We start from the raw sequence: 24,554 nt of genomic DNA on the forward strand, positions 1-24,554 counted from the left end.
AAGGTATGAGTGATAACTTGTGACATTGTAATACTACTTGGGTGAATTAAACATTTAAAATCATAGGTAGGATATGAAGTAGTACTTTGTGTGGAATACTTGGTGTGGTCCAGAAAGAGCAGCCTCCAGCTCTGCAGAAAAACTTACAGGGGTTAAAATGAACGGGGAATTCTCCTTGAATAAGCCTTTGGTGGTGTAAGTATATTTTGAGTGAAATCACCAATTTAAAACGTAAATTGCGGTAGGTGGCGCTCTGTTTAAAAAGTGCTCTAAACTTACCGGAAGGGTACGGCCGTATTCGTGCAGCCTCCGGCCCTGCAGACACATAGGCTGAATCCCAAACCGCCCCCTACACACTCCCCCTCCACTACCGAGTGTCACTCCAAAAGAAGTCACACTCGCAGCTGTGGAGGGCACCTATTATTGAAGGGGGAGGGTATAAATACGATCGTCAGGAATGGGATGCCCTGTCGCCTCACCGGAAAAACGGAAGACGTCATCGCCATGGTAACACAAAGACGCCTACTGTGCATGGCTGTAGCGCTATGGCACAGGTTGCAACTAACAAGGATCGCTGCTGCTTCCAGAAGACAAAAGCATCCCACTTTTTTCACTCACATGTTTTCCAATCCTATTATCTGGCATTTCAAATCCAACAAATGAATAAATGAATAAATGAATTCTGTCAGTTGTGTTCAAATTTTAAGGTGTCAGGGGGTGCACAATTAAATCAAACGTCAGCAGAGAAGATTTGTTTCTTTTGTTTTATCTTTTTACACCACTCTTTGTGATGCTCTGTCAGTGTGAAAAAGGCGTGGGAGAAATAAAGAACGCATGTGGAACTTACATCGATATGTTTGTTTCCTCCTCCATTTCGACGTTGCACTTCCTGAAAAAGTTGTCCGGAGTGAGCATCAATGCAGACTCGCTATTTAAGGGCTGAACAGTCCACTCTCCCTCCGCACTACGCGGTTTGGGACGGCCCTTAATATGGAGGACCCTCCACGGGAACGCGCAAACGGAGGGGTAGTGTGTAGGGATAGTGTGTAGGGGGCGGTTTGGGATTCAGCCATACTATGGGGAGCTGCTGCATTCGGAGGTGGTTCTGCTCACACCAGTAGACAAAGTCCATGATGACCTTCCTGTACTCGCAGTCGTTCCCGTGTGACACGCATCCGATGATGGGCCATCATAGGATGCATCACTGATGGCAGTGTCATCGGAGAACTTCTGGAGATGGCAACTGTCTGTGGAGTAACAGAAGTCCGATGTATAGAGGGTGAAGAGGAAACGTGAGAGTACTGTACCTTGGGGAGCTCCTGTGCTGCAGACCACCACACACTGTCCAATATTGATTTGCTTCGTGGTACAGGTATCCATCTCATTCTAACCACTTATCTCCACTTACACAGGTTAAAAACAGCCAATGTCCACAAACCCAACAGTTAACAAGTTTTCAACTTGTATTCCTTATCAGAAGAGAGGAAGGGAGATGGAGAATAAGCCCCTCCCCCTGGCCAGAGCAGACCTGGTTTTCAGACCAGACTCCATCTGACTGTCAGACACTGCTTGCGGAATTCGCAGATACTTCTGCTGCCACTGGATAATCGGTAAGTGTTCTCCAAACCTTTCTCACGGACACACGGCTCCTAAACAGCCGACCCTGCGACATGAGCAGCTTGGATGACTGTTGTGTCGCATTGACAGTCGTCTGTCAGTGATCGTGTTGTAATGCAGAACCAGGAGCATCGAGACACACTGCACTTGGTAGCGTTCACGACAGGAAAGCGTTTGATAACACACTTGGCTCAGTATATACTATTAAAATAGGCTGGCTAGAATACTAACCAGTCTACAGCCTGCTCACCATTACCTCTTGTGGGTGAGCCAGCCAGATCCAGTCGGAACCAGATTTTTCAGAGAAGGACCAGAATCGTAACAAACACATCAGACAGCATGCATCTAAACAAGTTGAACAGTGTTCATCAGTTGAATTCATATATTCGCTTTATTGCGTATGTTATGTTGTAGCAGGAGCCTTATTTCCGTGAATGCATATCAGTCTTCACTGTAATAGGAGAAGTTCAATTGTGGTTAAACAACCACTGCAGATATAACTGCTTCAGCATGATGAGTGATGGTCATCATAAAATAGAAAGGAAATGACAAGAGAATTTTTGATTAAGTCATGTGTTTATTTCGTTTGTAGCTCAGTTGAGGACTTCTGGATGTCCCTGCAGTCACTGGATAACTGAAATCAGCAAGTAAGAATTTCATCATTTTTCATTTGGTTACAGACTTTTGCAAGTTTGTAGCAATGTCTTTCAGATTTGTAGACACCTTATGTATTTTTATTACTGACTTTCCTTTACTGGCAAAAATGCTTACTTTATTCCTCAAATTTGGAAGCAGCCTCCATTGTTAAGCAGTTTACTTAAATACAAGACTTCTGGAGTTGTCCTGTGGTGTCAAGTCTTGGCACGTTTGCAGTGGATGTTTGGATCCTGTGGGTTGCGGTGTGGGGTCTGTCATGTGCTTGACTTGTCCCAGTGTATTTCATTGATGCTCGGTTGGATTGGGATGTGGGGAAGTTAGAGAGTAGGTCGAGCTTTGAGCCTTTGCTCAGTTCCTTCACCTGTTCCTGAGCAGTTTTTGCATTGTGGCACTGATTTTTTATGTAAGTATCCACATCACACTTCCAACTTAGAAGTTGGAAGTGTGCCAGATTTTAACATTATTAAGTTTTTACTGCTGTGTTGCTTTTACATCACTTGTTTCATTTTAGTGTATTGACTGTCAAGAGAGAAAAGCTTTAATCTTTAAAGTCTACTGGGTGGTCTTCTATACACAAGATGACTAAAAAAAATAAACGGGGGAGGGATTTCCTGATCCATCAGTCCTTTGCCTTTACCAGTCTGTTCAAAACATGATTTGGGTTTAGTACCAAATATGCTACACCCACCTGATAGTAAAAGATTCATTTGTTTGCTAAAAACATTTGAGTCTTAAGCCCTATTAGCTCAGCCCTCACATCCCACTGTATTTGATGCCTCCTCCTTTTACTGCGCCTGTATACTGCCCCTGCTTTGAACCTCTACTGATGTCTCTGAAGCCCTTCTGATTTTGGCACATGGGCTGGCTCACGTGTGTCCGCTCAATCGGCAAAGAGGTGGAGCATGAGTGAAGCTGAAGTGGGCCATGCAAATGTCTCTCTGCCATTGATGTTTGTATCAAAAAGCACATTATTATTATTTTCTGCTCCATCCGAATAGTAAAAAAGTGGCAAATATAAATGCCTGTGCCTAACTCTGATACATCTTTGCCATATTTTTAATGCTCATGGTGATATTAACTGTAAAAACAGAACAGGATTATGTAATCATTGTAAATGTTTGACTGCATTCAAGCAGAGGGTGCTTATCAATATTTAGTCTCTCAGAGACTGCTGACTGAGTGATGTGTCAAAGGCCCTTTCTTCTTTCACTTATCTATAGGTAATTATAATAAATGTCAGCGAAAAATTTGCTGCTATCAGCAGTGTTATGGACAGCGCAGTAACGTAAAAACTAAGAATGCAGACTAACTCAGGAGCAGCACAGGGCCCATATGTATCAAGAGTCTCAGAGTTGGAAGCTGGGTACTAGCCAGGGGCCTCATTTATAAAGCTTGTGTACGCACAAAACAGGGCTACGCAAAGGTTGTGATTTATAAAAACAAACTTGGCGTGAGAATGTGCGCACTGGTGCGCCAACCTTGATGCTTGATGCTTGCGTAAGCACAAAACAGGGCTAGAAAGTGGCGTAAATCACAACCTTTGCGTAGAAAGTGGTGTATGCTGTGTACGTTGTGATTTCTAAAAACAAACTTGGCGTGAGACTGTGTGCCAACTTTGATGCTTGCTTACGCACATTTTGGAGACAGAGGGAAAGGCAGTGCCAGAGGGTGAAGTGGTGAATTGAAACCAGATTGATCTCAAACCTTTATTGTTATCACATATTATACTTGTAGAGCCGGATAATCATAAACCCTCATTGTTTTAGATGTTCATATACAGCCATGGCCATAAGTTTGGACACAGCATGACTTACTATGTCTGTTTTGATGTCTATTACAGAACATAACTAATATTTTTTGACAGCACCAGTTTAATTAGTCAACAAATCAACAAGGGATATAATATTATCAATAAATTCCAACAATTGGAACAACTTTGTTCCCAAAACATAATATTAGAAGAAAATAACAAAAAAAATGCAGTACTTTCACAACCAAATTTGGTAAGAATAACAAAATGACACCAAACTCTTTTGATGTTTTTTTTTTTAAATATGAAACTTAATATAGTTCTCAGGAGTTGTGTACTGTATTGTAAGTGACAATTTTGTGGTATTTTCTAAGATTCACAAGCGTCATGGTACTTGTGTCCAAACTTATGGCCATGGCTGTAGTGCGCCATTCGGCCTACGACTGTTTTTACAGAACTATGTTCATATATCAAACTTCCATCTTCAAATGATATAGAGCGGTGAGTGGCACTGATTGATTACTAATTTGGAAAAGGCATGTGACAATCAGTCCAATCGCTGATCAAGCGGATAAATAGCGGGTGACAGCCGTGCGTAATGTGGCACAATGGATGCGCTGGCATTGCTGGAAGATCATGTTAAGAATGGAGAGAGATTTTAGGGATAACGGGGATTTCCTGGTCCGTGACGATGACTGGCTAATAAGCCAATTCAGATTCCCTAGAGCAGTACTCTTGGATCTATGTGCTGAACTGGGATGTCTTAGACAGACCCCCCCGCCGAAACCACGCCATCCCAGTACAGACACAGGAGCTGACGACTCGGGGGTTTTTGGCGACACCGGCTCCTTCCAGCAGGAATTGGTCGACAGGTATGTGTTTTATATGAAGAATATATGAGGTTACATTTGTTGTCTAAATCCTATCTGGGTCTGATATACAGTTAAATGATGTCCTTTAAGTCTGGGATATCACAACCATCCCTCAGCGCAATAATTCCAGCTGTTTTGGATGACGTTATAAACATGACCTGTCACATCAAGTTTCCTTACACTGTGGGTGAACAGGCCAACATTAAACGGGCAATTTGCAGCAATGTCCGGTTTCCCAAATTTAATCGGCGTAACTGACTGCACTCGTGTTGCTGTAAGGGCTCCGAGTGAAAATGAATTTGTCTATGTCAACCGAAAAAATGTACATTCAATCAGTGTACAAATTATTTGTACATCGGACATGATCATAACAAATTTAGTGGCAGGGTGGCCTGGGTCAACACATGATTCATTCATCCTGACGCACAGCAGTGTAGGGAAAAGACTGCAGGCCGGCGCTGCGTAAAATGCCGTGGATCAGCGGCTTATTTATATGCAGATACATTCATGAGTTACTTTGCATTGACCATTCATGGTAAAATGTGGGTGTGTTGTGGGCGGGATGTGAGGTGGATCCACCTGTGCGATCTTCCAGCTGGTGTGTGATTTATCAAGAAATTGCGTGCAGCTGTGCTTACACACAGTTTTATAAATCAGGGGTGAAGGGCATACGCCCATTTCAGATTTTCGGCGTACGCAGACTTTTAGTATGGATCCTACAATGTTTTATAAATGAGGCCCCAGGTCAATATTTGTCAATATGTGACAAATTTTAGAATTCTCCTATAGTATACTGCTTTCCTTAGGATACAATTTACTTCATATATCTACTAATCTCAATTTCACTGCCATCACATCTATTGAAATGCAAGACATTTCCTTTATTTGTCTAGGCCAGTAGGATTTATGGAAGAATAGGTCCCTATCTTGAATGAAGTCTCCTCCAACAAGGCTGTTATCATTTTTGATTTTTTTTTTCTTTTTACATGTCTTTTTAAGCTTCAGACTTAATTTAAAAATTCAGGTTGGGTCATATCTGTTTGCAACAGATACTCTGCCACTCTACAAAACAGCATTCCATACTACCCATGTAAGTTCTTGAGCATAATGTTTAAATGCTTCCAAATCTATGCTCTTCTTAATCAATATGATCACTCCTCTTTTCCTACTAGAAAAAGTAATAAACAGGACCCACCCAGTCTCTATTCAATGAATGGACCCCTCATCATTGAAATGGGTTTCCTTAAAGAAAGCCGTGTCTTGTTTTGTTTTTTTGTTTCAAATATGTAAGAGTTATTCTCCTGTTAATAACATTGTGGAAGCCTGCTAAGCTCCATAGTACTATCTTGAGATTAGTCAGGAGATTGTCATAACTAATGTAAAGACGCAACCAATTTGACAGAGTCCCGTCTGCTCTGCTTACATTAAAATCAGATTGGTTTGTATATTAAAATAATGACCAATATTCTCTAGACTGTGTACAATAGATGAAACTTTGATGTAGACAAACATAAAACAAGTAAACCAGGGAAACGTACTGTGAACAGCAGGGCCTAACAGCAGAAACTCAATTTCTACATTTCATGTTGCTTTTGATCACAGTTCCTGTGTTCCTGATGTTCTTACTCATAATGTCCAACTTGTTTAAAATTCAGTATTTAAATGATGTGTTTGTTTGTTTCATCCTTTGTCTCCTTTTTATGATAAATGTGCAATTTCTGCAGTTAGCTTCCACAAACTGGTGGAGCTTCTTCAAAGAGAGAAAAATTACCTTCAGAACAGGCTTTTGGACCTCACTAGCTGTAAGATGCATCTAAATCAAATTTCATTCAGTTTAAATATTTCAGTGTTCACCATCTACTGAGTGGCTCTGACACAATATAGTGCAATTTAAGCAATTTGGAACAAGTTTAGTAATGTGTGTTGTTCACTTCCTGGTTTGTTTTTTTAATACACATTTTTAGACAGAAACCTCTTTCCCTTTGTGCCTGCACTTTTACCATGATGATAGGCTGGCAATGTCAGGTGCATTTGAACTGTTTTTTACTTTGTCACTGTGAAATAGCAATGACTGAAAGTATAAGGGATAATCTGTGATAGTCTTATATTGTTAGTGTCATGTGAAGAAGCCTAACATTGTTAATGCCATCAAACAATACACTAAAACTACACTTGACTGTAAAAACAAATGATGAGTGACAATAGTAGGTAGTGTTTTTTTCTCCAAACAGCTGTTCCAACAGCCTGTGAGACCCAAAATGTTTAGAGTGGTAATAGAGAACCTCAACAGTAAAGATGTGGGCTAGACAGCTGAAAAAGAAGCAGAATCTATTTGTGTAGCGTTTAACCCTCCTGTCGTCCTTCGGGTCAAATTGACCCATTTTACAAATGTGGAAAAAAAATATATTTTCGTAGTAAAAACATCCACATTTTCAAAAAAATTTTAGGAAATTTTTGAACATTTTTTGGTGGGAAAAAAGCAAATAAAAAAAGGTTTACGAACATTCAGAAAAAAATCTCCCAAAATCCAGTGAATTTCGCTGTCAAATTTGGGGACTTTTTATTTTAAAAAAATAAAACTTGAGGGAAACTTTTCAGGACTTTTCTTCCTGAAGATTTTGCACATTTTTATAATTTTGGGGAAAATTCTTTCTGAATTTTTGGACTTTTTTCAGACAAGGCAACAACATTCTTTGCTAAGGACAACACGAGGGTTCAATTCTATTTGGAAGTCATTGCTAGCCATACGTTAAGCAGCTAGATTTATGATCTATGGATAGATGGATGCCGTTCCTCCATGCATCTACTCTCTATCCACCGCTTTATCTTCTATATAGTTGTGGGGAGCTGGAGCCTTTCCCAGCTGGTCAGTTGAAATCACCAATTAACCAAAGCATGCCTTTGCACTTTGGGAAGAAGCTGGAGCGCCCATTGAAAACCTAGTAGAACACCATTGTTGTCCCGTATATAGCCGATGTGTCTAAAAAAACTTGGAAACGTTTCTGATCCAGCAGCACACAAAAGTATTCCAAAAATTATTTGTGCTGTTGCACTCTGTATCCAGATTTCAGTTTAGGATAGCTTCTTTCAACAGTCTTCCATCACTTCATTGTACACCCCCCTCACATAACAAACCCACCCCTCCCAGACATACGAAGATGCAGTCTTGTGTAACTCTCACAACCTAAACCAGTTCCATCCAGTTCATGAAGTGTTGCTAAGAAACCGTCCGTGTGTATATGCATGTGTGTATGGCTGTATTTTTGTGTGCATGTGTGTGTGCTTTGCACTTGTGTGAAGGGCCAGGGTTCTTTATTCTGCGTGAAGGCAGATAACTGGAATTTTCCTGTTCATACTGCCAGCATTACATAAGAGATGGTGATGAGCAAAGAGAAAGAGTAGGTACCCATGCTTGTCTTTGCCCTACTCTGCCCGTTATTCTTTTTTTTTATATTATTAAATAATGTCATCACTCCAAGAGAAGTGCTTGTTTAATGTTTTTTACAAAGCAATGTTTGTCATTTTCATGTAAAGAACTAAGTGCAGCACTACGAAAACCTTTGTACAAATGTGCAGTATCATTCCTATATTTCAACAATATCACGTCCTCCTCTGAATATGGTCAAAATACCTCCACAGAATTGTCACTGTTATGCAGCGTTCATTATTGAAGAAGTACATGTTCCTTTACTTTTCAAACTGATGGGACAAATGTTTGTGTTTGTATCAGCAGCTGGAAATACATATTCATTTGTCTGGATGATGTATCTTCGTGATGAACTGAAATGTTACATGCTGATGGGGTTTATTATGTCAAAAGCTGTGTTGGCTTGGAGACGAGAACCCACAGAACTAGTTATTTTTAAGTAGCCTTGTAGTTTTTCAGTTCAGCTTATGCTTTTTCTGCACCCACACCAGTGTTAGAGACCCTTGTCTTCTTGTTGTTGTCTGTGTGCAAGCTGTCTTGCTCTGTCTTAACCAAAACAGTGGCTTGTCATTGAAAATAAAAATATGGCATTGAAAAACATAACACTTGAATTGAAATATTTCTAAATATTTGAAGGGAGGGGCAAGAAACATGTAATTTAGAAATACAGTGGAGTGAAAAAGTACTTTTCCTCCTCCTGATGTCTTCTATTTTTGCACATTTCTCACACTTTTATGTTCCAGATCATTGAAATGATTTTAATGTTAGACAAAGATAACTCTCAAAACACAAAATGCAGTTTTTAAATAAATAAATACATTAGTATTAATACTGAAAACCCTGCACAGTGGAGTAGTGGTTAGCACTTTCGCCTTGCAGCAAGAAGATCCCTGGTTCACGTCCCGGTTTTCCCAGGAGGGTTCTCTCCGGGCACTCCGGCTTCCTCCCACAGTCCAAAAATATGCTGAGGTTAATTGATTACTCTCAATTGCCCGTAGGTGTGAATGCGAGAGTGATTGTCTGTATATGTAGCCCTGTGACAGACTGGCGACCTGTCCAGGGTGTCCCCTGCTTTTGCCCGAGTCAGCTGGGATAGGCTCCAGCCTCCCCGCGACCATAGTGAGGATAAAGCGGTGTATAGAGAATGGATGGATGGATACTGAAAACCCATATCTCCCCTGTGAAAAACTAATTGCAACCCTAAACTAATAACTGGTTGGGCCACCCTTGGCCGCACTGGACCTAAACTTTTGTGTTATCTTGTTATCAGTCTTTTACTTCACAATGGAGGAATTTTGCCCACTCTTCATTGAAGAATAGTTTTCGTTCAGCCACATTGCATGGTTTTCAAGTTCTTTTTGAGACATCCATTGGTCGACTTGCTTGTGTGCTTTGGGCCATTGTCATGCTGCATAACCATTTGCATTTGAGGTTTACGTTATAAACTGATGGTGGATATTCACTGGTAGGTCATTGGTTTTCTCTTCTCCACTTCATAAGTATGTATCATTAATCATTAATGTACCTCTTTCTTTCTGTAGGGGACTTTGTGAGGTTAGGCTCTGAGGGCAGTTTCTGCCTCTCTGTCAACACTTCGTCTTGTCTGTCATGGCAGCCTCGTGGATCAGCCGCCAGCTCACTCTCTCCTTACAGAAAAACTTGTGGCTCAATGCTCCAGGTAAATACTCTACCAACACTCTTCAATAATATTCACGTCTGCTTAAATCCCATCAGTATGCACTGTTTTGCTTGGGGACCAGACAGCCTTTATATTGTGTATTACAAATACACATAAAGTCAGTCTGGAACTGCTCCATTGAACCAAATCTAGCCCAGAGGCGGGACTACCGATCACAGCTTGAATTGGAGAGAGCCAATCAGCGTAACACATGTGTGACGCAATCACTAAGCGACCTAACAATTGCCTTTCCGCCATGATGTTTTGTAGTTTTAACAGCTTCCTTCGCCGTACAGGGGTCCTGAGGAAAATCTAAGCTCTTCCTTTCAACAGTGGAGGGCAGCATTACGCATTCTATAATACAGCCTGCCGGAATTAAAAATACATCCTTTTTAAAAAGAAAAGCTTTAAGAGCTGCTTCTTGTTGAGGTTTTAAGGACAAATTCAGCCCGTGCAAAACAGAGGAAAGTGCACGAGAGAAACCTCGCTCTGTTGCGGTCGCCAACTCGGCCCTGAAGATGACGCAGCGTTAACTCCCGCCTCTGGTGCTCTGATTGGTTCGGTCTGATCTGATCGGAGCTTGAAAACCTGTCAAAATGTGTCAATGGAGGAGGGCTAGACCGTATTCCCGTATATCCCTTATAACGGGAATACAGTCTAGCTAAGCTAGGCTACTGTTTTGCCAGATAATGATACGTTGCTTTGGCACAAATGTCCTCTTGTAGACTAATGTAAATGTTTGCTCATCTACTTTGTTTCTCATTGCAACAAAGTGTCTTTTGTGTGATTTATCTCGTCAGTTATTTTACACCTTTTTTTTTTTTTTTTTTTTTACAACTGTTTACTTTGAAATAGGCTGTTAAGATCACCACGAACATAGGTCCTTTTTTAAAAGTTCTTGAATAGATATTTGAAATTAAGTACCAAGAGACTCTTTAGAAAGCAGATTATTAGTAAATTCTGCCCAATCATATTTAGAAAAAAGTGCAAATACCTGTTCCTATGCCTGCAACTTCTAACCCATGCAACACGCTTGCTACACTGTGACGCATGTTATCTTACTTCAAACTGTATGTCCAAGTAAGCTTGTGTATTTGTCATTTTTGATCAACCTTCACCTTAGTATAACCACTAGATATAAAGTAAGAATGCTGATATACGTGGGGATAAAACTGCGAAAACAAAAGAAGATTATATAATCAGTGTAAATGGTAAACTGCTTGGCAAAGTGCGTGTGCATGCTTCTCAGTGACTGCTAGCAGTCTCTGAGTCTCACTCAGTGGAGTGATGTGTCGAAAGTCCTCTCTTTGTTAATCATCAATAGGCCAGTCTGGGACAGATTGACAGACTTCATTGATCCCTGACCAGGGAAATGTATATTTTACAGAAGCTTAATACAGATGAGGCATGGAAGAAGCAGGATAAGAATTACGAAAGTGTAATAAAGCTTAAAAAAAAGATATAATAAAAGCAATGTGCACCCCAGAGAGGTATATACTATAACTTTGTTGTCTGCTATTGTGCACCTGTATAACAAATGTACATTGAATTATGCATCTATATTGCCTAAAAAACAATAAAAACATCTTGAAGAGAAAAAAAAGCAATGTGCACCCTTTACAAGTACAGATGAGACTTGATGAATTAAAATCTACACATGAATATGTACACATAAAGCAATGGGTAGTGCACCCAACTGAAGCTCACACAGGGCGTATAGAATGGTACTTGAAACTGAAAAGCAGTGCTAAAATTTCTGTTATTGCAGTCACAAAGCTGCTGAGAAAAATGACCTGTGTTTACATGATATTATTGCATGTGAAAAGCTGTAAGAGAACAGTGTTATATTTTGTTATTGATTTGGAAAAGCTCTAAGGAGAGAACACTGTTTTACATTTTGTTGTTGGGTTATGTGGAAGCCAGCAGTGTTTTATGATGTTACTACACATAAAGATCTAAAGGAATATATATGTATATGTTTGTATTCTTATTTATCTTAGACATTTACTTTCATGTAACTTAAAATTCCACAATTTGCATGCACGTTTACCTTTTTTATACTATCAGAAACCATATGACAGGAACTTTTCATGTTTGTCAGCTTTGTCACTTGTTCACCCAACCTTCTTGCTGATGATTTAATTTTTTTTTTCAGAAGACTGCAGAGGTAATCCTCTATGGAGGTATTTCAGGTGCAAAATGTTTGAGCACCTGTAACATCAAATTTGTAGTTGTGTACATTGAATTTGTATGTGTACATTGAATTTGTATGTGTATCAGCAAATCTGATTTCCCACACTCTATGAGTTGTGTACTTGTAAAATAATTTTTTGTATGTGTCGATTTTTTTTTCTTCCCACAAATACAACACAAAAATACACATTCACAAATCGTAATTACAGGTGCACAAATCACATTTACTTATGGGCATGGGGAAAAAAAGAATAATCCCGATCTGTTGGGTGCTGTAGCCTCCAGATATCAACAGTACTCTTAGTCTTAATTAAATTATTGAGAGTTTGTACAGAGAGAATGTTAGGTGGAGGAGCTCTGGAAAGTCTTTCCAAATATGGGTCTAAGTAACAATTAAAATCACCTCCAATAATTAAATGACTCGTGTCATCATCAGCTATCAAGTCAAATACTTTGCGAAAAAAGGATGGATCGTCCGAGTTTGGGCCATATAAATTAACTAACGTGATAGGAAAACGATTGATTTGTCCAATTACAATAATAAATCGACCGTTAGGGTCAGTCACACAAGAATGCAAACTAAAAGGTACAGATTTACGAAACACAATTGCTACACCTCTCGCTTTGGATGTAAATGGAGAATGATAAGTCTGAGAAATCCAATTGGTTCTTAGTTTCCGATAGTGTGTTGCTTCGATATGTGTTTCTTGTAGAAACATAATGTCAGCTTTTAGAGACTTTAAGTGTGCAAAAACTTTACCATGTTTAACAGGGTGACCCAAACCACGGACGTTCCATGACACCAAAGACAGTGTGTCAACTAAATTACTCATGTATAGTTAAAACAAAATGCCAAACCAAAAGCAGTTGCAATTAAACACACATTATTAGTAGGATTTGACTGGCAGCTGAAGACAAACAAGCAAAACAAAACAAGACAAAAAAACTTAACACATGATGCACATAGAACCTGTGCATGAACAAAACCCCAGCCCTTTGCTTCCCCAATCGAAGCTGAGCTACCTACATTCTCCCCTGGGGCCACTAGGCCAAACAAAAGACGCTTCAGTAACCAACCTATTCTACCGAGCACCTCAAAGACACAAAAATAATACTGAGCCATTACTTTAACAAAGCTGCAAAACATTGTACCAAAAGAACAAAGTTACAGTGTCCTCCATCTATTTGAGTTCGTTTTCAATAAAGTTGTTGGCTTCAGCAGGACTACTGAACACTTTTACCTGCCCTTGGTGTTGAACATGAAGTCGCGCCGGGAAGCGGAGGTGATGCTGGATGCTTTTCTCCCGTAGAATTCGTTGCACCTCCTTGAAGCTCCTCCGTTTCTCCATGACATCAGAAGTATAGTCCGGGAAAACAAAGACGCGCTTTCCGCCGTATTCCAGGGAGCGGCGTTGCCTGCATATGTGCAAAATCTTCTCTTTATCCTGAGCAAAGTGTACACGAGCTATGATGGTACGAGGTTTGGAGCCCTCGGCCGGCTTTGGCTGGAGAGTGCGGTGTGCTCTATCAATAACCACTGGCTTGTCGAAGTTCTCCGCACCGAGTAGCTTGGGGATCAAGTGGGACACGAAATCAGTTGGGCGACCTTTTTCTTCTCCTTCAGCGATTCCCACTATTTTGATGTTGTTCCTTCTCGATCTCCCTTCTGAGTCGAAGAGCTTGGTGCGGAGAAACTTGTTTTCTTGTCTCAGCTCATCCAGGCCAGCCTCAAGCTTCTGAATGCGCAGCTCGTGGTTTGCGGCCTGATTTTCCATGTTGCCCATCTTCTCGGCCAACTCACCATGACCATCGACGAGGCTTTGGATCTTCTGTTCAAACTCGTCAAAACGAACATTGATAGATCAGAGGATGCTCCTTTCGATTTTTTTCCAAACCAGTGGTAGATCACCATCCTCATCGCTATCCTTGCTGTGCCTCTCGTGGCTAGCTTTAGCACTAGCGTTAGCTTCCTTGTTAGAGCGACCTTTCTCCTTACTCGACATTTTTCTTTTGTAGGTGAAAAGACTATGGCTCAAACGATGAAGGGTAGTCCAAACAATGTGACGGAGGCACAGATTCTGGCAAATATGGATTTAAAACATGAAAATTGTGTTGTGCCTTGAGGAGCTACGGAAAACACGTCTACCCTTCAGCCATCTCACGAGCGCCCCCCCACAAATCACATTTACATGTGCACAAATCATATTTACAGGTGTACAAATCATATTTACAGGTGTACAAATCCTTCTCTACAAGTCACATATTTCAACACTGACACGCTCACATTTTGCACCTATTGTTGCAGCACACTAATACTTGTGCACCTGTATTGTACGAAGTGAAGTTGAGGTGAGAATTTGAATATGTGCAAATCTGAAAGTGAACTTGTGCAATAAGTATGTGAAATAATTTACCACGAAAATACACAAATTGCTACTTACAACCACTCGAATCCTCCCCACGAATCACACATTCTCTGTTTTCTACAGGTGCAAATCCGAAATGTACAGGTGCAAATCAGAAATCTACAGGTGCAAATCAGAAATCGTACTTCCGGTCCCGCTGAGATATTTGGTGCAAAACTACAAAACGAGCCGATCTGTGTATAAATTCTATGCTCTGAGATTGACAGACTTTTCGGCCAGTCAGAGAGACGCTTTGCCCGCCCAGCCAATCAGAGGTTTTTATTCCATCCGAGGTCGCTTTACCGACTTCCGGGTGTGGAATTTCACGATGGAGAGAGTGTAGGCCAGGGGTCGGCAAGCATAGATATATACAAACACTAGATGTCTCAAGACGGAGTCTGCGGCGTCGTCACTTGGCGGCCATCTTAGGACAGGGGACTGCTCTGGCGCACTGTACTGTAGTCAATGGTAAGGTGGATGATTTCCTCACTTTAACACTCACAACTCGCTCAATTCTTGATTGATTTACAAACGGTTTAGTTTATTACAAACCTTATTAACGTGGCTATGATTCGGGCTGAATTCCGAAATCGCAGCTTTTCGTTTTGAAAAATGCGGCATAGTTGTGTGTCTTTTCTGCCTGGCTACTCACATTGAAGATGGTGTTACTCACAATCTGATTTTCAATTATTAGGTTTTCCTGAGACCAATGTTTTTTGAGAACCGAATCTTTAGGCGAAATTACATTCTTTGTGGTTGTGGTTGTATTTATTTGCTGGTTAAGAGACTTTGATTGAGACCTTAGACTTATTGTTTGTATACATCTATGCCTGGATTAGTTAGCCTGCAGCCGAAATGCATTGTGGGTAATGTAGGCACCAGGTTCATGAAAAGAAAAGACAACATCTCTGTTTGTTGTGCATTGATTTTGGTTGAGCTTTGTTTTTATCTGTGCATTAGAAAGCTGATAGTAATAAAGAAGTGCAATGCTAAATAATAAAATTTCATTTACATCCATTTATGCTGAAAAAAGATGATATCTGTGTTCATTATTATATGAATTCAATGGTTTTAATTATTCTTATGTAAGCAGTAAAAGAAGTACATCTCTGACGTTTATAACAAACCAAGCTGTTGTAAAATCGGTTGAAAATTGAGCAGTCTACAGTGATTTTAAAATCCATGCTCCATTGACTTTAATGTTATGAGTGATCGAGCAGCCCTGTCCCAAGATGGCCGCCATGTGGCGACGTCGCTCCCCTTAGGCTGACAGCGCTCACGAGGTCCGTGTACGTCGCCATCATTCTATTTTCGATTTGGGGTCAAAACACCAAAAACGGATAACGACCGTTTCCTGTTTTTCGTTTTCAAAATAAAAATCAGAAAACGGAAAACCAATCCGTTTTCCGATTTTCTTTTTTCAATAAAAACGGATATCAAAAAACAAATTAGAAGTTAAATTTCATTTTTTGATATCTGTTTTTTATTTATTATTTTTATAGCCCAATATTACAAGAGTTACCCTAAAGAGCAAGCAAATCGGGTACAATGGATTTCACTGCTGTCTTATGTATTCACAGGACTAGCAGGGTGACTTAAGAAATAAATGTAATAGTCAGAACAGCACTGCCGAAGCGGTCTATCATAATTGCATGCCTAGTTTTTATATACTTTGTGAACAATCTCATCCACTATATCTGAATGTCATAGTAATAATGTGAACATCGCCACCTTCTGGGTGCTCTAGCTCAGAATACACAATTTTCAACATTAAATGTTCTTCCAGACTGGATCATCATTTGGCCGCAAAATGATGACCGGCTACCTGTCATCAAGAAATGTCAAGGCTTGTGAGGGCAGGGTTAAGGGTAAGATCCCTGCATGGACCCTACCACCAAGCACGTTAACATGTACACACGTGGACAAAATTGTTGGTACCCCTCAGTTAAAGAAGGAAAAACCCACAATTCTCACTGAAATCACTTGAAACTCACAAAAGTAACAATAAATAAAAATGTATTGAAAATTAAATAATCAAAATCAGCCATCACTTTTGAATTGTTGATTAACATAATTATTTTAAAAAACAAACTAATGAAATAGGGCTGGACAAAAATGATGGTACCCATAACTTAATATTTTGTTGCACAACCTTTTGAGGCAATCACTGCAATTAAACGATTTCTGTATTTGTCAATGAGCGTTCTGCAGCTGTCAACAGGTATTTTGGCCCACTCCTCATGAGCAAACAGCTCCAGTTGTCTCAGGTTTGATGGGTGTCTTCTCCAAATGGCATGTTTCAGCTCCTTCCACATATGTTCAATGGGATTCAGATCTGGGCTCATAGAAGGCCACTTTAGAATAGTCCAACGCTTTTCTCTCAGCCATTCTTGGGTGTTTTTGGCTGTGTGTTTTGGATCGTTGTCCTGTTGGAAGACCCATGACCTGCGACTGAGACCAAGCTTTCTGACACTAGGCAGCACATTTCTCTCCAGAATGCCTTGATAGTCTTCAGATTTCATCGTACCTTGCACACTTTCAAGACACCCTGTGCCAGATGCAGCAAAGCAGCCCCAAAACATTACTGAGCCTCCTCCATGTTTCACCGTAGGGACAGTGTTCTTTTCTTCGTATGCTTGGTTTTTGAGTCTATGAACATAGAGTTGATGTGCCTTACCAAAAAGCTCCAGTTTGGTCTCATCTGTCCAAAGGACATTCTCCCAGAAGCTTTGTGGCTTGTCAACATGCATTTTTGCAAATTCCAGTCTCGCTTTTTTATGAGTTTTTTTTCAGCAGTGGTGTCCTCCTTGGTCGTCTCCCATGAAGTCCACTTTGGCTCAAACAACGACGAATGGTGCGATCTGACACTGATGTACCTTGGCCTTGGAGTTCACCTTTAATTTCTTTGGAGGTTGCTCTGGGCTCTTTGGATACAATTCGAACGATCCGTCTCTTCAATTTGTCATCAATTTTCCTCTTGCGGCCACGTCCAGGGAGGTTGGCTACTGTCCCGTGGGTCTTGAACTTCTGAATAATATGAGCCACTGTTGTCACAGGAACTTCAAGCTGTTTAGAGATGGTCTTATAGCCTTTACCTTTAAGATGTTTGTCTATAATTTTTTTTCGGATGTCCTGGGACAATTCTCTCCTTCGCTTTCTGTTGTCCATGTTCAGTGTGGTACACACCTTTTCACCAAACAGCAGGGTGACTACTTGTCTCCCTTTAAATAGGCAGACTGACTGATTATGAGTTTGGAAACACCTGTGATGTCAATTAAATGACACACCTGAGTTAATCATGTCACTCTGGTCAAATAGTTTTCAATCTTTTATAGAGGTACCATCATTTTTGTCCAGGCCTGCTTCATTAGTTTGTTTTTTTTAATAATTATGTTAATCAACAATTCAAAAGTAATGGCTGTTTTTGATTATTTAATTTTCAATAAATTTTTATTTATTGTTACTTTTGTGAGTTTCAAGTGATTTCAGTGAGAATTGTGGGTTTTTCCTTCTTTAACTGAGGGGTACCAACAATTTTGTCCACTATTTTTGTTTTGAAAACGAAAAACGGGAAACGGCCGTTATCCGTTTTTGGTGTTTTGACCCCAAATCGAAAATAGAATGATGGCAACGTACACGGACCTCACGAGCCATCGAGTGTTGAAATATGTGACTTGTAGAGAAGGATTTTTACACCTGTAAATGTGATTTGTGCACCTGTAATTACGATTTGTGAATGTGTATTTTTGTGTTGTATTTGTGGGAAGAAAAAAAATCGACACATACAAAAAATTATTTTACAAGTACACAACTCATAGAGTGTGGGAAATCAGATTTGCTGATACACATACAAATTCAATGTACACATACAAATTCAATGTACACAACTACAAATTCGATGTTACAGGTGCTCAAACATTTTGCACCTGAAATACCTCCATAATCTATTTGCTTTGCGTAAAGCACCAGTTCCACTGACACCATAACAGTCCTAGAGCGTGATAGTACCACCACCCTGTATAACAGTAGGCATGGTGTTCTCGGTAGTTAAAGGCCTCACTTTCTCTCCTCCAGCTGCGAAAACCCTTTCCAGATATGAAGCATTTAACTGCATGTAATAAATATATAATAATAAATGATAATTGCAGTGATATTTGATTTTTTTTCATGCTGTATATTTAATGTTGCATTCAATTTAGAATAACGATGAAAACATCTCACATATGAAATGAGATTATTGTTGTAACTTTTATGAGGTGACCAGGGCGCTTTACAAATGTTAAATTGCCATCAGATTAAGGCCTGCATGACTCAATAGGGCCTTGGGTGCTTGTATCCATGTCATTACCCAAAGTTCATGACAATAAGGGACGACAGGTAAATTCAGAGTTACCTTTGGGCAAAGCTAATTACTGATAGTACCACACCACCTTAGCAGCATCACACTCAGCACTCATTACCCAAATGCCTGCTGCAAGCTACGGTCTTATGAAGCCAACAGAATTACAACAGCAAGATATCATTCTCATGTCTATGGAATGCCATTTTATTTAATATTCAATAAATAAATGCCTCTGTAGAATAAATAAAAATGGATGTGAAATATATTTCCAATTAAAGATAGGTCATAAGCATGTAAATAAATACGATCATTTAAAAACTTTTATTTTACAATGTCACTTCTTTTTTTTATTTTAGGAGACTTTTACTTCCTAACCGAACATTTAATTTCGTGGCTCTTTATTTCGAACCCTCTATTTTCAGATGAGAAGGCTTGGCTGGCATGATTAACATGCCATGTCTATAGCTATTGACAGTGCGGCTTGGATGAAGCCAGGAGGCTCATTTAGCGGTAAACTTGTGGTGCATTTAATCACTACTATTTTAAGCAATACACAAACAATTGTGTGCATTAGTCTGTTTGAGTTATTTTCTGGTCATTGTACACTCAACAAAAATATAAATGCAACACTTTTGTTTTTGCTCCCATTTTTTATGAGATGAACTCAAAGATGTAAAACTTTTTCCACATACACAATATCACCATTTCTCTCAAATATTCACAAATCTGTCTAAATCTGTGATAGTGAGCACTTCTCCTTTGCTGAGATAATCCATCCCACCTCACAGGTGTGCCATATCAAGATGCTGATTAGACACTATGATTAGTGCACAGGTGTGCCTTAGACTGCCCACAATAAAAGGCCACTCTGAAAGGTGGAGTTTTATCACACAGCACAATGCCACAGATGTTGCAAGATTTGAGGGAGTGTGCAATTGCCATGCTGACAGCAGGAATGTCAACCAGAGCTGTTGCTCGTGTATTGAATGTTCATTCCTTTACCATAAGCCGTCTCCAAAGGCATTTCAGAGAATCTGGCAGTAGATCCAACCAGCCTCACAACCGCAGACCACGTGTAACCACACCAGCCTAGGACCTCCATGTCCAGCATGCTCACCTCCAAGATCGTCTGAGACCAGCCACTCGGACAGCTGCTGAAACAATCGGTTTGCATAACCAAAAAATTTCTGCACAAACTGTCAGAAACCGTCTCAGGGAAGCTCATCTGCATGTTCGTCGTCCTCATCGGGGTCTCGACCTGACTCCAGTTCGTCGTCGTAACCGACTTGAGTGGGCAAATGCTCACATTCGATGGCGTCTGTCATGTTGGAGAGGCGTTCTCTTCACGGATGAATCCCGGTTTCCACTGTTCAGGGCAGATGGCAGACAGCGTGTGTGGCGTCGTGTGAGTGAGCGGTTTTCTGACGTCAATGTTGTGGATGGAGTGGCCCATGGTGGCGATGGGGTTATGGTATGGGCAGGCGTCTGTTATGGATGAAGAACACAGGTGCATTTTATTGATGGCATTTTGAATGCACAGAGATACCGTGACGAGATCCTGAGGCCCATTGTTGTGCCATACATCTAAGAACATCACCTCATGTTGCAGCAGGATAATGCACAGCCCCATGTTGCAAGGATCAGTACACAATTCTTGGAAGCTGAAAACGTCCCAGTTTTTGCATGGCCAGCATACTCACCGGACATGTCACCCATTGAGCATGTTTGGGATGCTCTGGATTGGCGTATGCGACAGTGTGTACCAGTTCTCACCAATATCCTGCAACTTCGCACAGCACCTTTCAGAGTTTTACTGTGGGCAGTCTAAGGCACACCTGTGCACTAATTATGGTGTCTAATCAGCATCTTGATATGGAACACCTGTGAGGTGGGATGGATTATCTCAGCAAAGGAGAAGTGCTCACTATCACAGATTTAGACAGATTTGTGAACAATATTTGAGAGAAATGGTGATATTGTGTATGTGGAAAAAGTTTTAGATCTTTGAGTTCATCTCATAAAACATGGGAGCAAAAACAAAAGTGTTGCATTTATATTTTTGTTGAGTGTAATAATGACTTGTTCGTTGCATCTTCAGCTAGTTGTACCAAGGGACGCATAAGAGGTTTCATTACCCAGTTTGGTAAGTAACTGTTTATTTTCTTAGTGTTTTCCAATTTTAATGTATTCTGCATGCAGTTTTGACATTAAATATATGTTCCATGCACCCTAGAAGTTGGTAAATTTTCCCTTACATGTTTTTAACAGAGAAGATGAGACATTTAGCATCTCAGTTAATTAATTAGTTACTTCCCAACATATTGTACTAGCCATGCTACTTGATCAGTCAAAGCCTGATAAGAAATAGCAATGTCAAGCTAGTGAACTGTGTGTTTTGTTTCTGGCACATGTGGCAATTGGTGAAGTGTAACAATGTTAATTTGGCAGACGGATAGTCGACTATAACTTGTTATTTTGATGTGTTCTGTGATCCAGATACTGTACAATTACCGTAAACATTCTTACAATCTTGAATAATGGTTATGTAGGCTAATTGTGATGTCAGGTGTTCATTGTGCTGTTCTACCTCCCAAGTGTTGTCGTGATTGTTTGATAGAACTTCTGTCTTAGTCTCCTTATGTGTAGCAGTAAAATATCTTGATATTTGTGTCTGACTCCCCTTACATGTTTATGCGAAAGGTTGCTTAGTAAGTGACTGAATACATTATTATTTGTCAGTCATTTCTTCCTAAGTTTGATATACTGCTAAATCAAGTTTCCACGTTGTAATACTTGTGAACATATATCGATTGTGAGAGTAAACTCCCAAAATAAGATCAAAGTAGACCAAAAATAATTAAATAAAAATACTCTTACATAAATGTGAAGTTATTACAGCCCTGTTACAACCCAAAATAGGAAACCTTTCTAATATGCTACTGTGCGATGAATCTTGGTTAATCTTAGCTGATGCTGACACTGATAATTTCTTCAACTCAGGCGTGTCCAATAATCAATGTGAGGACCCTTTGTCAACGCAGAGGACTATTTTAAGGAAGATCACAGGGTGCCATTCATCTGGGTATGAAGAAGGGAGACTTCATTGACAACATCCTAAGTTTTCAAATGGATGATGATGATGATGATGAAAAACCATGTCTAGTTCAGTTTCCTCTGATGAAAAAGCAGATGAACTTTGTTCATAGTATTTACAGGTTTAATTTTTTACCTTTGACTAATTTCTGATGATGATGCACTGCTGTTACCAACTTTGTAACATTCATATACAGACTCTTAAATCTATGCAAAGACCTGATAAATTTAACCTACAGGTTACTTATATAAGGAGTGTACAAACTCTGTTATCTGTCCTTTTCTCCTTTATTGTCACTGTTCAAGGTTGACAATACTCAACAAACATTTTGATTTGTTTATGTTTTATATTAAAGATGGCAGTCGAATATCCTTGTACTTAGTCCTAAATTCAGTTAAATCTCCAGTGTGGTCTTGTATAATTACAATGCTGTATATGTTGGTGTTAAAATGTATAACACATGCAACATTAAAATATATCATCCTATACAGGACAAGCACTTCAGAAATACTGTATTGTACATTAAAAACTATATTAATTTAAATAATTTTAAATGAAAAGATGGATTAATTAAATAATGTGGTGTGTAAGTTACAGTGAAGTGTAAATACTTACCAGGCACATGACAAGTCTGCATCATGAGAGGGAAAAGAATCTCCAGTGCAACATAATTTTTTACTTACAACTATAAATTGCTGTACAAATTGTAAATACGAGAAACCAGAATATAGAAATATTACTTTAGAGCTTACAGTGCTTGATGAAGCAGTCTGTACACTCAGTGACTAAGTCATGGGTAAAGGACTAAAAGCTGCCTTGACAACAAAACTAGCATAGTGTAACAGTCTGTAGCTTTGCTGCGCTGCATAGTTGAAAAAGTTAGCACACTAAGTACGGAAGGTAAGGGGCAAATCCAGGAGCTATTTTTTATCCTAAACAGTTTATTAGTAGTGTGCTCACATGTTGGTGAAGAAACTGTTCTGAAAGCTATTTATGTTTCACTTTCCTGTGCCTGTTTACTATGTTTGCTATGAAAAAGACAAAATTTCACCCAAAATCAGTGTTTTAATGTAAACTTGCTACAGTAAGAACCTCTTTACCTTCCCAATAAGAACCTTATTTTTTTAATCTTAAGAAAATATCCTTTTCCTGCATTGACTTGACAATAAAATTTCTTCTGTTTTATTCTATTATATTGCATTATGCTGTAGGCAATAGAAAAAAGGAAAAGAAACAGCACTCTTATTAAATGATCTTCACACAGTTTTATGACAACACCTTCTTCCATCAGCTCAGCTGTAGAAAAACAGTCTGTTATTCTCTTGTACATTAAATAGCAATAAAGAAGTAATTATCCTCACCTCTGTGATAAAGCGTGGATCCATGATGGTTAGCCCTTTAGTAATGGTGTTTCTTCTGAAAGAGACAAAGAATTAATCCAACAGATGTTACTGACACTAGTCATCAGTAACAAAATGAAGAGGGCCTGCTAAAAATGGCCTCCAGTAGGACTGACAAAGTAATCTATAGGAAACTTAGTTGTGACTAGCATCTAAATAACATAATTGGACGGCGCCTTGTACGCTCGCTAAGTTTGGTAATGTAACTTTAGACTTGATTAACAAAATTAAAAAAAAAAAACATAAGTGATTCTGCACAGTTTATTGTTACCTACGCACTCACACTATAACTTCAGCTACAAAAAAGTAGGTTCCTCCTTTATATGTAACACTGCTAAATGCAGATATGCATATAATTATCTTCAAAGAGTTCTTACCCATGAAAGTTACCTTCAATTATTGAAGCTAACTTTGTTGACATACTTGCAGGCAGCGTCAGGAGTCAGGCTAGTACAGGTGGGTGTGCATGAAGGCCCTGTCCATCTTGCCCTACAGCTTTGGGCTGAATCTGTGGCATAACCACACCACCTCATTAGAATGTTAGGATTGGAAATAAAAGAAATGTGGCATTAGGAAACAAAGTCCCCTAAAATAAATAAATGTGACATCATGAAATAAATGTCCTCTGAAATAAATCCCCTGAAAAAAGTTACTATTTAATTATTTTTCTATATATTCAATATTTAATACTGATTAAAATGGAATTCCAGGATGATCCTATGCTGCCATTTTCGTCAGGTCTCTTTTGTGAAAAAGAGATTGTACCTAAACAGATTTGCAAACAGAATGTGCATGTATTCTTGACTCACTCTACTGTGTTCACCCATGTGGATAATAGTTTTGCTCATTATGTAGTAGAATGTTGGGCAAATATCTCCATCGGTTGTTATAAAACAGATCTTTAGATTAGACTGGATTGGATTGGACTGGGTTAAATTTTGTTAGATTGCATTAGACCAGATTAGATATGACAAGTACTAAGTCAAAAATGTGGTTCACAATGTAACCACAAGTGCAAAAAGTCCAGTAAAGTAGATTATATACAGTATGGGTATATACAGTATGCTGTAGGATGCAGAATGAAAAGTATGGTAAGAGTGGTGTGAATACAATAGGTAT

At 39.5% G+C, this 24,554-nt stretch overlaps 1 protein-coding gene across 3 annotated transcripts in view; it reads left to right on the forward strand.

Moving 5' to 3' along the window:
• The first annotated feature begins 901 nt into the window (after nt 1-901).
• abat (4-aminobutyrate aminotransferase) overlaps nt 902-24,554 on the forward strand; it is a 57,777-nt gene continuing 34,124 nt past the window's right edge. Inside the window, exons 1-5 of one of the 3 annotated variants that reach the window (XM_051941299.1) lie at nt 902-1,372; nt 1,478-1,610; nt 2,210-2,264; nt 9,865-10,001; nt 21,040-21,084. In XM_051941299.1, the coding sequence (XP_051797259.1) occupies nt 9,932-10,001; nt 21,040-21,084 (115 nt within the window). In that variant the 5' untranslated portion in view covers nt 902-1,372; nt 1,478-1,610; nt 2,210-2,264; nt 9,865-9,931. The remainder of the gene's footprint in view (nt 1,373-1,477; nt 1,611-2,209; nt 2,265-9,864; nt 10,002-21,039; nt 21,085-24,554) is intronic. The other 2 variants (XM_051941301.1, XM_051941300.1) reach the window with 2 other exon arrangements.

This window comes from Acanthochromis polyacanthus, chromosome 21, assembly GCF_021347895.1.
Source record: "Acanthochromis polyacanthus isolate Apoly-LR-REF ecotype Palm Island chromosome 21, KAUST_Apoly_ChrSc, whole genome shotgun sequence".
NCBI classification, from domain to species: domain Eukaryota; kingdom Metazoa; phylum Chordata; class Actinopteri; family Pomacentridae; genus Acanthochromis; species Acanthochromis polyacanthus.